At 35.4% G+C, this 12,692-nt stretch overlaps 1 protein-coding gene across 1 annotated transcript; it reads left to right on the plus strand.

The window, feature by feature from the left end:
* Positions 1 to 1,949: 1,949 nt before the first annotated feature.
* LOC107891893 (peroxygenase) lies at positions 1,950 to 3,927 on the plus strand. The gene is made up of 6 exons (XM_016816821.2): positions 1,950 to 2,118; positions 2,284 to 2,433; positions 2,522 to 2,607; positions 3,174 to 3,268; positions 3,383 to 3,508; positions 3,586 to 3,927. Exons 1-6 carry the CDS (start codon positions 2,022 to 2,024, stop codon positions 3,737 to 3,739), a joined length of 708 nt encoding a protein of 235 aa, XP_016672310.1. The 5' UTR covers positions 1,950 to 2,021; the 3' UTR covers positions 3,740 to 3,927.
* The last annotated feature ends 8,765 nt before the right edge of the window (positions 3,928 to 12,692 follow it).

Raw genomic sequence — 12,692 nt, forward strand, 5'->3', positions numbered from 1 at the left:
GATTCCATCATGAATATGTTTGTTGGTAATTACGACATCAAAAAGTAATAAAATATAAGAAGGAGAAAATCAATACCTCGAATAAAGGTAGCCAACATCCTTTTTTCCTTTAAAAATTTGTTTTTGAACGAGCTCAATTATTGAAACTTATGGTTGTCCAAATGTTTGACTTCTAACGGTAATCTACACTTGAAACTTAGCAAAACTTTCGTAAGGTTAATGTCCACTTTACCGAGATAATGCTAGCTATTTGATTGCGAGGATCTACCTCTTTGTTTTCATTCTCTTAAACTAAAATGATGAAATCAAGTAAAACTATGAAAGAAAATCTTACTCAGAAGTGGTAAGTGGCCAAGAGAGAAAACAAGAAAAAATTAACTCTGAAATTTACTCAACTCTTGGAACTTTTGAAGATTTTCAATTTATTCCCTCTCGTTTTAATTTTCAAAATTCTTTAGTGTGTGACTCAACAAACTCTAAACTATGTTGATAACAAATATAATCTATTTTATTTAAGTTCATAGATTATGAGTGTAACATTCCACACCGATTTGGTCGTTAGGTCCGATTGTGAGACACCACATTCATTGTTAGAGAAACAAATATAATCTCCTTGACTCTAGTGATAATCTCCTACTCATATGGGTTGTAATATTGGTTTTGATAATATTAGCCACCCTTCTCATAGTTGACCTTATTAATTTGCATTTTTAAGATAATTTAGGCTAATTGAGTCATAACTTTTTATCCAAGTTTCTGTAAATAATGTTAATTGCTATAATAATTAATTTATACAAGACGTTGGAGGTGACTACAATGGTGATTCATACCATAGTTGAGTAGTGTGGGTTTTATAGATTGTCTACTTCCACTTTCTCTCATGGAATAGGAGGTATTACAAAGTGAAGGGAAGGCTTGGGGTGGATTTCTTATTGTATGATAGTCTCTTTGATAAAGTTGAATTTACATCTATATTAATGTATGGTTTGAATATGATAATTTTGAAGTTGATAAACTTAAAAAGTTAAAAATATTTATAAGATTGAATATGATGTAACAGTTGTTTTTGAGGGTATCACGATGATGCTACCATGTTGAATCGAAAATTTAATATGAATTTATGAAACATTGCCAAGGGTGTATTCCACTTCAAAATTTTGAGAAAATGAAGTCATAAAATTTATCCACTGCGCATCTCAACAATTCATACCTTAATTCCGGCTAAACATAAAATATTGCGCTATGATAGCACCCTTATTTGAATATTTCATCTGAATTTTATATATATATATTTAAAAAATATTTTTTAAAGTGTATATTTGAAAAGCATACAAATATATTAACATGGTTTTGATTTTAAAACCGAGATTTATTTTGTATATATAATGTGTGAAGTATATATATAAATTCAAATATATTTTGTAATGATAAATTCTAATTTTTTAAATGTGAATGATTTTTTTTACCATTAACTAATTTAAAGAAAATATATTAATATAAACATTCAAGTTAAAATATAAAATATAAATATCAAATATGAATATTTGAAAAAAATGAAAAATACAGATAATATATACAAGGTAATTACTTAGCTAGTCCCATTAGATCAAATTAAAAATATATTTCAAAAGATTTTTGTTTCATACTTTTCTTGCTTAATTAATAAGCCGAGGATCCAAATGTGTAAAAATTATGTTTAGGTATTGATTTAACCAGTTGTTTTTATTAAACTAAACCGATTCTAGCTGATTTTAATTTCTTTTCATTGTTATCCATTCAGCCTTTTCTTGGAAAATGCCAAATGTTAATTTAGAAGAAAGAAAATGGCATGAGAGGCATGCAAATGTCTTTGCCTCAGTGAGCTTTCCTTGCATGGTTGCCACGCAATTTTATTATATTCATATTAGAAACAGATGCTTTATTTACCATTATTTATAGTGAAGAAGTTTCAGAGAGCCTAAAAACAAGGGAAAAAATAGTGAGAAAAGTGAGAAAAAAAAAGAACAAACTAGTTAAGAGCCATGGAAGATGATGCAATGGCAACCGAGGCTCCTTTAGCACCAGTCACTTCTGGAAGGAGAGTCAGAAATGACTTGGAAGATAAGCTTCCTAAACCTTGTAAGCTTTTGGTCTCAATTCTTTTAGATTTTCGATTCTAAAAATAAAACCCATGCACTTATCATTGAATTAATGAATGAAATATTTCTAAATTGAGTAAAAATTGTTATACTTGAATTCATAATGAGTATTTGAAGGAATGACGACACCTATGTTTGAGATCAGATATGGCGAGAGCTTTGGTGGCTCCGGATGTCGATCACCCGAACGGAACGCCGGGCCATTACCATAACGGAATGAGTGTTCTTCAACAACATGCGGCATATTTCGACCAGGACGACAATGGAATCATTTATCCTTGGGAGACTTACGCCGGTAAGATTCTTTCTCGAATTTGTGTAATTTTTTAGTACTCTTCGTACGACTAATTAAAAATGATGTTTCAATTTGGATCCTGAAACAGGTTGTCGAGCCTTGGGATTTAATCCCATTGCCTCTCTTTTTTTCACCATTCTTATTAATGGATCTATGAGCTATCCTACACTTCCAGTGAGTTTCCTTTGCTACCATGTTGGATTTCACTCTTATACTTAACCCAATTTGGCTCCTCTCGTCATGCATATATTTTAATCACAATTCACTTGATTTTCACAATTACATGAGTTCTACATGTGTCTTACATCTTATGAAGATAGTAATGGACTATGGTAATAGAGTGGATCTTAACTTCACCATTTCACATCAAAGTAAGTTTTGAGTGTTGAAATCAAAATTTCATTGAGGTGAAAGTACAATGGGCCCTAGTTCATTAAATTGTATTTTGCTCTTTGATTTAATATTTGTACTTCGATTTTTTAAAATTTCATTCATTCGGGCTTACAAGAAAGTAACACGTGCTAACTTATCTTCTTTGATCTACAAGAACAAGAATAATTTTAACAGTAAAATTGAATGAAATTTTTACAGAAAGAACAAATTTGGTTTTTTTTTATGTAATGTTTTGTCCAAATTTTTAGTAGAGGTACCTCCAAGACCAAAATGAGTATGTACTCCTCTTTTAAATTTTTTCATATATTTACTGTTGAAGTATGAAATGGTGAATGTTTGTTTTGCAGGGATGGTTACCTTCACCGTTCTTCCCAATATACGTCTACAACATACACAAAGCCAAGCATGGTAGCGACTCGGGTATTTATGATAATGAAGGGAGGTAATGGAGCATTCATTTGGTCATCACGTACCCTATTTTTATATGACGAACGAAATACGAAATTAATGGAACAGATAAAATTTTGGTCATAATATGTTCGCTTCCATATTGCAGGTTTACTCCTGCAAACATCGAAAGCATGTTTAGCAAATACGCGCGTACGGTACCTGACAAATTCACATTGGGAGAACTTTGGAAAATGACTGAGGGGAACCGAGACGCATTCGACCTTTTCGGCTGGTTTGTTCCTTCGTAACCCTTTTTCTTTTTTGATTTTGACTCACTAGTATTGTGTTGATCATTGAAAGCGAATGTAGGCTTGCGGGTAAGTTCGAGTGGGGTGTTCTATATGTTCTGGCACGGGATGAGGATGGTATGTTGTCGAAAGAAGCAGTACGAAGATGTTTTGATGGGAGCTTGTTCGAGTATTGTGCAAGAATGAACATGGGTAGGCATGGGAAAGTGGCTTAGAGTTGGTGTTTATGCTCCAACTTCTCCATGTATAGCCTAGTCTGCATTTGCATGATGTGGTGTTTATCTTGCATTTGGTAGCTTTATTCCGATGGTTTATGTTTAGATTTGGATTTGGCATCTAATGTGTGTGTAATTGTGTGCCAATGAGCTTATGTTATTTGATGATTATGATTTGGGTTCTTGAATCTGGTTTTTCTGGTCATCGGTTCGTTTCTTTTTTCTTTTTGAATCTCTTTTAAGGGAGAATTGGAGTTCAAAATAAAAGTTTATGTATTTTTTAAAATTTTGCAAAATTTGGTCTTCTGCTTTTCATTTCAGTAATTCAGCTCCTCTATGATTGATTTAAAAATTAAAATTCAATTAAAATAACACACACCCACTTTTATTAGACTTCTGTTGATTTTTGAATATGCAGCATTTTAATATTTAAAGCTTTTATTTCAAAATTGAAGTTTAAATTGGTAACTCATTTTTAAATTTATAAAATTCAATTAAAATTTTATTAATTAAACTTGAATTTTTAAATCAAAGAAGAAGAGGGATTAAAATTTAAAATTAAAAGAAAGTAGAATGGCTAAATTCTAAAAGTTTAAAAAGCACAGGGGCTGACAAGTAATTGGACTTTTTTTCGCCCTTACTTTCCCATCCACCCAAACGAGAAGAAAAAAGAAAATGTTTGCATTTAGAAGTCTAATTTCAACGTAGTCTATATGTATTGTTTTAATCTATAGATATAGATAACAATTATTGTTTTGGTTCAATAATTAGCTTTTTGTTTTGAAATTAAAGAAAATTAAAGGTAGAATGATAAAGAAGAAAGAAATATAAGATACAAATTTTGAGAATAGCTATTCTTGTATTATTTTGAAGTTGTGTTCATCCCTCTACTATATGCATAGATGCATTGCACATAGAATCTATAAAACGGGTTGGAGAATCATGGGAAACATTAGTAAAAGAATTCTTTGGATTACCATAATAAAAATTTAATGAAGGAATTCATTGGGATAAATTCTTGGTTAAAATAAAATAGTATAACATGTCTTTGACTCCTCTAATAAGAACATCACTTAACATCTTCAAGTAAGTCAGCACATTTCAATTTTGTATATTAATCTTTCAAATGTTGCAAAACATTTGCTAAATTATCACTAGAACAAATTTGTTAAATTTTTATACCACATTTTTTTTAAATCACAAGTGAGGAATAATTTTAGGTGAAATATGTTTTGTTTCATCTCCTATTTGATAATCTATTTTTTAGGTTGTTTGGATAATAAATCCTATTTCTTTAGGGATATTTATTTGTTTGATTTATTCTAAGTTGTTGAGTCATGGACTCCTTTTCTTTCTCTTTTCAGTTGTGATGTACGGTTATAAAAATGTCATTTTCTCCTTCAATAATGGATATTCAATTCTTTTTAAAATTCTCTTTACCTTACATTTGGTATCAGTGCTTCCTCACGGAACCTGATTGATTTAGAAGTAGTAGATCTCTACATGATATTTTAGGTGATTGATTCATTTGTGCAGCCTCCTGTTCCAAAATTTGATGGACATTATGACCACTGGGCAAAGCTCATGGAAAACTTTCTATGATCAAATGAATATTTGATAATAGTGGAAAATAGGGTACTTGCAGCAGCAGAAGGTAGAGCCCTAACAGAGGCAAAGAAGAAACAGGTTGATGATTAGAAGCTGAAAGATTTGAAGGCAAAGAACTATCTATTTCAAGCTTTAGATCGTTCAATCCTTAAGACAATCTTTAATAAGGATACATCAAAAAGTATATAGGATTCTATGAAACAGAAATTTCAAGGTGCAACAAGAGTAAAACATGCACACCTACAAGCTCTGCAAAGGAATTTGAGATTCTTGAAATGAAGACTGGTGGATCTGTCAAGGAATATTTTGCTCGAACTCTCACAATAGTCAACAATATGAAAACAAATGGTGAGAAAAAGACAAATGTTGAACTGGTCTAAAAAATTCTAAGATCAATTACTTCCAAGTTTAACTATGTTATGTGTTCTATTGAGGAATCTAAAAACACAAGCATCTTGAATATTGATGAATTACAGAGCAACTTGTTGGTGCATGAGCAACGCATCAACATGAGGTCTTTAGCTGAAGAAGCACAGGTGTTGAACATTTCTTTTGGGGAACAGTTTGGTTCAATAGGTCGAGGCCGGGGTGGTTATAGAGGAAGAGGAAGGGGGAGAGGCAGACAAAGTCTTGACAAAGCCACTGTGGAATGCTACAAATGTTACAAATTAGGACATTTTCAATAGGAATGCTCAAGCGAAAAGGCAAGCTATGCAAAAACTCAGGAAGAAATATTGTTGACGGCATTTTTGAATACAAAGATGTTAATAAAGACGATGCATGGTTCCTTGATTCAGGATGCAGCAATCACATATGTTGAAAAAAAAGAATATTTGTCAATTATGATGAAAATTATAAAGATACAGTGAAGCTAGGCAACAACACAAGCTTGGTTGTAGCAGGAAAGGGCAATGTAAGATTACTAGTGGATGGGATGGTGCAAATCATCACAGGAGTTTTTTATGTGCTAAAATTGAAGAATAATTTGCTGAGTGTGGGGCAGTTGCAAGAGAAGGGGCTAGTTGTTCTATTTCAACATGATAGATGCAGGGTATATCACTCTAAGAAAAGGTTGATCATGGATACAAATATGGCTGGAAATCAAATGTTCAAGCTACATGTTGTTACTACACTACTTGCTTGTTTCAGCGCAACCACAACTCAAATTATAAAGGCTTGAAAACATTTCAGCAGAAGAATATGGTCAATGGCTTACCGAAACTCAAGTCTTCATCAGAGCTTTGCAAGGAATGTATAGTGGGAAAGTAGCACAGAACACCATTTCCAAAGAAAAGCACTTGGAGGGCAGTACAAATTCTTCAATTAATTCATGCTGATATCTGTGAACCAATCAAACCTGCTTCAAATAGTAGAAAAAGGTACCTGATTACTTTTATTGATGACTTTAGTAGAAAAATTTGGGTTTATTTTCGAACAGAAAAAGTAGAGGCTTTTGTTATTTTTCAAAATTTAAAGTTCATGTTGAGAAAGAATTAGATTCGGTTATCAAATGTTTGCGAACTAATCGTGGAGGAGAATTTACATCACATGAATTCACAAAATTTTGTGATGACAATGGTATTAAAAGACAACTAACAACTGCATATACGCCGCAGCATAATAGAGTAGCGGAATGCAAGAACAGAACCATTATGAATATGGTACAAAACATGCTTTTCACAAAGAAAATTTTGAAAACCTTCTAGCCTGAAGCAGCCAATTAGACAATACATGTTTTGAATCAAAGCCCAACTATTGTTGTCAAAGATCATACACAGAAGAAGCATAGAGTGGAGTCAATCCCTCAGTTGAGTATTTTCGTGTTTTTGGTTGCATTTCTCATGTTCATGTGTCTGATTCTAAAACAACCAAATTAGATTATAAAAGCATGAGGTGTGTTTTATTAGGAGTTAGTGAGGAATCAATGGCTTATAGACTTTACAATCCAAACTCAAAAAAAAATTATAATAAGTAGGGATGTTGTGTTCGAAGAATATAAGGCATGGGATTGGAATGAAAGGTATGAAAACTGTTGCGCGGAAGCGTGTGAAAGAGTAAAATTATTGTACTGAAAAATCACACTAAGTTCAATTCCCAGGAAAGAGAGGTGGATCACGAGGATCGCTTACATACCAGATCTTTCCTAGCCAGAATATCCCTCTATCGTAATTTAATAGCACAATAAATCACTACAATGACACTTGCAAAATATGCAGAACAAAAATAAAGAACACTAGAATTTTAACGAGGTTCAGCAAATTTTGCCTACGTCCTCGGGCACTACCAAATATATTTCACTCCAAAAATACAAGTGAAAGTTTACAAATAGGGAGAGAGAACAATTGCCTTAAGTAGAGAATGGCAAGTGTGGGATGAAGAAAGTAAGAAATGGTTAGGCCTATTTATAGTTGAGGTTCAAGGATCAACTTGCAATGTCCCTATACAATTAGGGACCAAAATTGCAATTATCCCATGCCAACTTTTAACCCAACTTGCCAACCAATTTTACTTTCTACTTTCGGTGCCCACCCTTTTTGACTTTTCAAACAATGGGTGGGTTCCAATAATCTCCACCTTGAAGATTTGATTAGGATAATCTTATCTTCACACAATTCTTTCTGCCTTTGACAACAATACTTGATAGTGCCTTCTTCAACTGTTAAACTTGCAAGATATTAATCAAGTTCAAACAATGTTCGAACTTGGTTGCTGTTACCACCTTGGTCATCATATCTGCGGGATTATTTGCAGTCTTGATCTTCTGAAGACAAATTTTCCCCTCTTCAATAATTTCCCGCACAAAATGGAATCGTACGTCGATATGTTTTGTACGTGCATGATAAACTTGATTCTTTGCTAAATGAATAGCACTTTGACTATCACAATACACGTTAATATGCTCCTGAACCAACCCCAAGGTTTTAGCCATACCTTGTAACCAAATAGCCTCCTTTACAGCCTCTGTTACAGCCATGTACTCGGCTTCTGTGGTTGACAATGCAACTGTAGACTGTAGTGTAGACTTCCAACTTATTGGTCCTCCAGCAAGTGTAAACACATAACCGGTGGTTGATCTTCGCTTGTCCAAATCACCGGCATAGTCAGAATCAACGTACCCAATAACACCTTTACCAAGTGTATTATCCTGCTTGAACAGTAATCCAACATCCACGGTCTTCTGAATATACCGTAGAATCCATTTCACAGCTTGCCAATGTCCTTTTCCAGGATTATGCATATACCTGCTCACTATACTAACTGCCTGTGAAATGTCGGGTCTTGTACACACCATTGCATATATCAAGCTACCCACTGCATTAGAATACGGAACTTGCAACATGTATTCTCGTTCTGTATTCGTCGAAGGAGATAGTTGTGCAGAAAGCTTGAAATGAGAAGCCAACGGGGTACTTACAGGTTTGGTCTGCTCGTTCATGCCAAACTGCTGTAGTACTTTCTTCAAATACTGCTTCTGAGACAAGCTAACTCTGCCATGAGCTCTATCTCTACATATTTCCATGCCAAGAATCTTCTTAGCTTCACCTAGATCTTTCATCTCAAACTCGAGATTGAGTTGAGTCTTCAATCTCTCAATCTCAACTTTGCTCTTAGATGCTATTAGCATATCATCAACATATAAGAGCAAGTATATGAAAGTTCCTTCTTGTAGCTTCTGAAAATATACGCAATGATCAAATTTACTTCTTGTGTACCTTTGCCCTTTCATGAACTGATCAAATCGCTTGTACCACTGCCTCGGAGATTGTTTCAATCCATAAAGCGACTTTGTCAGTTTGCAAACCCAATTTTCTTTATCAGCAACATTGAATCCATCAGGCTGAGTCATATAGATTTCCTCTTCCAAATCACCGTGTAAAAATGCTGTCTTCACATCAAGCTGAACTAGTTCAAGATCGTATTGCGCAACCAAGGCTAGCAAAATTCGAATAGACGAATACTTCACAACTGGAGAAAACACTTCATTGTAGTCTATTCCTTCTTTCTGAGCGTAACCCTTTGCTACCAATCTAGCCTTGTATCGAATTTCATTTTTACCAGGAAATCCTTCCTTCTTTGCATATACCCATTTGCATCCAATTGCCTTCTTTCCCTTAGGCAGTCTCACCAACTCCCAAGTCCTATTTTTATGAAGAGACTGCATTTCTTCATTCATAGCTTGCTTCCACTTTACACCATCAGAGTTACTTATTGCTTCTGTGTAAGTGGAAGGAACATCATCATCTGCAATTGGAAGTGCATAGGCCACCATATCGTCAAAGCGAGCAGGCTTACGAATCTCTCTTCTTGGCCTCCTATATGCAATTGAATCTTGTTGCTGTAGAAGTTCTTGGGTCGAAACTTCTTCATCATTTGTTCTTTCAATATTAGCTGGATCATCATTAACCTTTTCAAACTCCACCTGCTGCAAAGTACTACTGGTTTTGTCATCCTTTTGTGAATCCTCGTTCTTCATCATGGTTGATTCATCAAAAGTTACATCTCTACTGAAAACAATCTTCCTTGTATCAGGACACCAGAGACGGTATCCTTTTACACCACCAGTTATACCCATGAATAATGCTTTCTTTGCTCTTGGGTCTAACTTAGATTCTTTTACATGATAATATGCAGTGGAACCAAAAACATGTAAAGAATCATAATCAGTAGCAGGTTTACCAGTCCACATCTCCATAGGAGTTTTTCCATTTATTGCAGCTGATGGCAATCGGTTAATTAGATGGCACGCATATGTAACTGCCTCAGCCCAAAATTCCTTGCCCAATCCAGCATTGGACAACATACATCGAACTTTCTCCAGTATAGTCCGATTCATGCGTTCTGCCACCCCATTCTGCTGTGGTGTATCTCGAACAGTGAAGTGTCGCACAATGCCCTCATCTTGACATACTTGTAGAAATGGATCATTTTTGTACTCAGTACCATTATCTGATCGAAGTCGTTTGACCTTTCGACCTGTCTGAGTCTCCACCATCTTCTTCCACTTCAGAAATGCATCCAAAACTTCATTTTTTCTTTTCATTAGATACACCCATACTTTTCTTGAATAATCATCAAGAAAAGTGACAAAATAGTGCATACCTCCCAAAGAAGCCACTTTGGTAGGTCCCCACACATCACTGTGAACATAGTCCAGAATTCCTTTCGTATTGTGAATTGCTGAACCAAATTTTACCCTCGTCTGCTTGCCCAGAACACAATGTTCACAGAATTCCAATTTGCAAGAATTTGCACCTTTCAACAAGCCTTGCTTCGCCAAAGTCTGCAAAGCTTTTTCACCAGCATGTCCCAATCGCCTATGCCATAACCTGGTAGCCTCTGAATCTGCATCTTTCGCAGAAGCTGTTGATGTTGATCCAATAACTGTACTTCCATTTAAATAGTACAAGTTATTTCTTCTAGTGCCTTTCATCACCGTCAATACCCCAGCTACTACCTTTAGTAATCCATCTCTCAAAGTGATTGTGAGCCCTTTAGATTCTAGGGCCCCTAATGAGATGAGATTTTTCTTCAAGCTGGGTACATAGCGAACATCTGTCAGAACTTGGATTGAGCCGTCATGGTTCTTCAATTTGATTGTACCTACACCCATTGTCTTACAGGCACTATCATTGCCCATAAAAACAACTCCACCTTCTAGTTCTTCAAGACTAGAAAACCAGTCCTTATTAGGACACATATGGTAAGTACATCCCGAATCCAATATCCACTCATCCGTTTGACATGCCATTGCCATGCCAACCAAGCTAAAGTCTGACTCCTCATCATGCTCCGCTACACATGCATTAGAAATAGACTTGCCCTTTTGTAACTTAGGACAATTCTTTTTCCAATGCCCTTTCTCACGACAAAAGGCACATTCATCTTTGGCGGGTCTCCCTTTGGACTTACCCCTTCTACCAGGTTTGCTGCTGTGTGAACGACCTCTTACTGTTAAGACTTCTGCAGTTGTATCTCTGTGATCTCTTTTATCTTTCTTTCGAGTCTCAGATCTATACAACGCACTACAGACTGCATCAAATGTGATTGAATCTTTCCCATGAAGCAATGTGGTGGTAAGATGATCATATTCATCAGGAAGGGAATTCAACAACAATAATGCCTTGTCTTCATCTTCAAATTTCTCATCCAAATTTAGCAAGTCTGCTAAAATTTTATTGAATGAGTTCACATGGTCATTCATCGACATACCGGGTGCATAAGTGAACCGAAAAAGTTTCTTTTTCATATAAAGCCTATTTTCAAGACTTTTCGTTAGAAACTTTTCTTCCAATGTATCCCACAGCTTCTTCGCTGATGTCTCCCTCATGACGGAGTACTTCTGCTCTTTGGCCAAACATAGGCGGATTGTACCACACGCCTGTCTATTGATCTTGGCCCACTCCTTGTCATCCATCTTGTCAGGTTTTTCTTCAAGGGCTATATCCAGCTCTTGCTGACATAAGACATCCAGGATCTCACACTGCCACATACCAAAATTATTGGTACCGTCAAATTTCTCTACTTCAAATTTTGCATTTGTCACAGTAGTCCTTGCTGATGACGATGCTGCTGCCATTTTTCTCCTCAATCCCAACTACTGTATACGTGAACAGTACCGTATACGTGAATAGTGCCGTATACGTGAATAGTACCGTATACGTGAATAGTGCCGTATACGTGAATAGTACGGTAAACGGTCGTATTCCCCAAGTACGAACCTGGCTCTGGTACCAATTGTTGCGCGGAAGCGTGTGAAAGAGTAAAATTATTGTACTGAAAAATCACACTAAGTTCAATTCCCAGGAAAGAGAGGTGGATCACGAGGATCGCTTACATACCAGATCTTTCCTAGCCAGAATATCCCTCTATCGTAATTTAATAGCACAATAAATCACTACAATGACACTTGCAAAATATGCAGAACAAAAATAAAGAACACTAGAATTTTAACGAGGTTCAGCAAATTTTGCCTACGTCCTCGGGCACTACCAAATATATTTCACTCCAAAAATACAAGTGAAAGTTTACAAATAGGGAGAGAGAACAATTGCCTTAAGTAGAGAATGGCAAGTGTGGGATGAAGAAAGTAAGAAATGGTTAGGCCTATTTATAGTTGAGGTTCAAGGATCAACTTGCAATGTCCCTATACAATTAGGGACCAAAATTGCAATTATCCCATGCCAACTTTTAACCCAACTTGCCAACCAATTTTACTTTCTACTTTCGGTGCCCACCCTTTTTGACTTTTCAAACAATGGGTGGGTTCCAATAAAAACATTGTTGTGTGTGACTTAGAATAGGAAGATCAAGAAAATGTAGCGACTGGAATTAAGGAGACTGAAGA

This window comes from Gossypium hirsutum, chromosome D09, assembly GCF_007990345.1.
Source record: "Gossypium hirsutum isolate 1008001.06 chromosome D09, Gossypium_hirsutum_v2.1, whole genome shotgun sequence".
In the NCBI taxonomy this organism is placed as follows: Eukaryota; Viridiplantae; Streptophyta; class Magnoliopsida; order Malvales; family Malvaceae; genus Gossypium; species Gossypium hirsutum.

Coding starts and splice junctions, on each gene's coding strand:
- LOC107891893 (XM_016816821.2), top strand. CDS start 2,022: ATGGAAGATGATGCAATGGCAACCGAGGCTCCTTTAGCACCAGTCACT. Junction 2,434..2,521: donor TCCTTGGGAGACTTACGCCG/GTAAGATTCTTT, acceptor ATCCTGAAACAG/GTTGTCGAGCCTTGGGATTT. Junction 3,269..3,382: donor ATTTATGATAATGAAGGGAG/GTAATGGAGCAT, acceptor TCCATATTGCAG/GTTTACTCCTGCAAACATCG.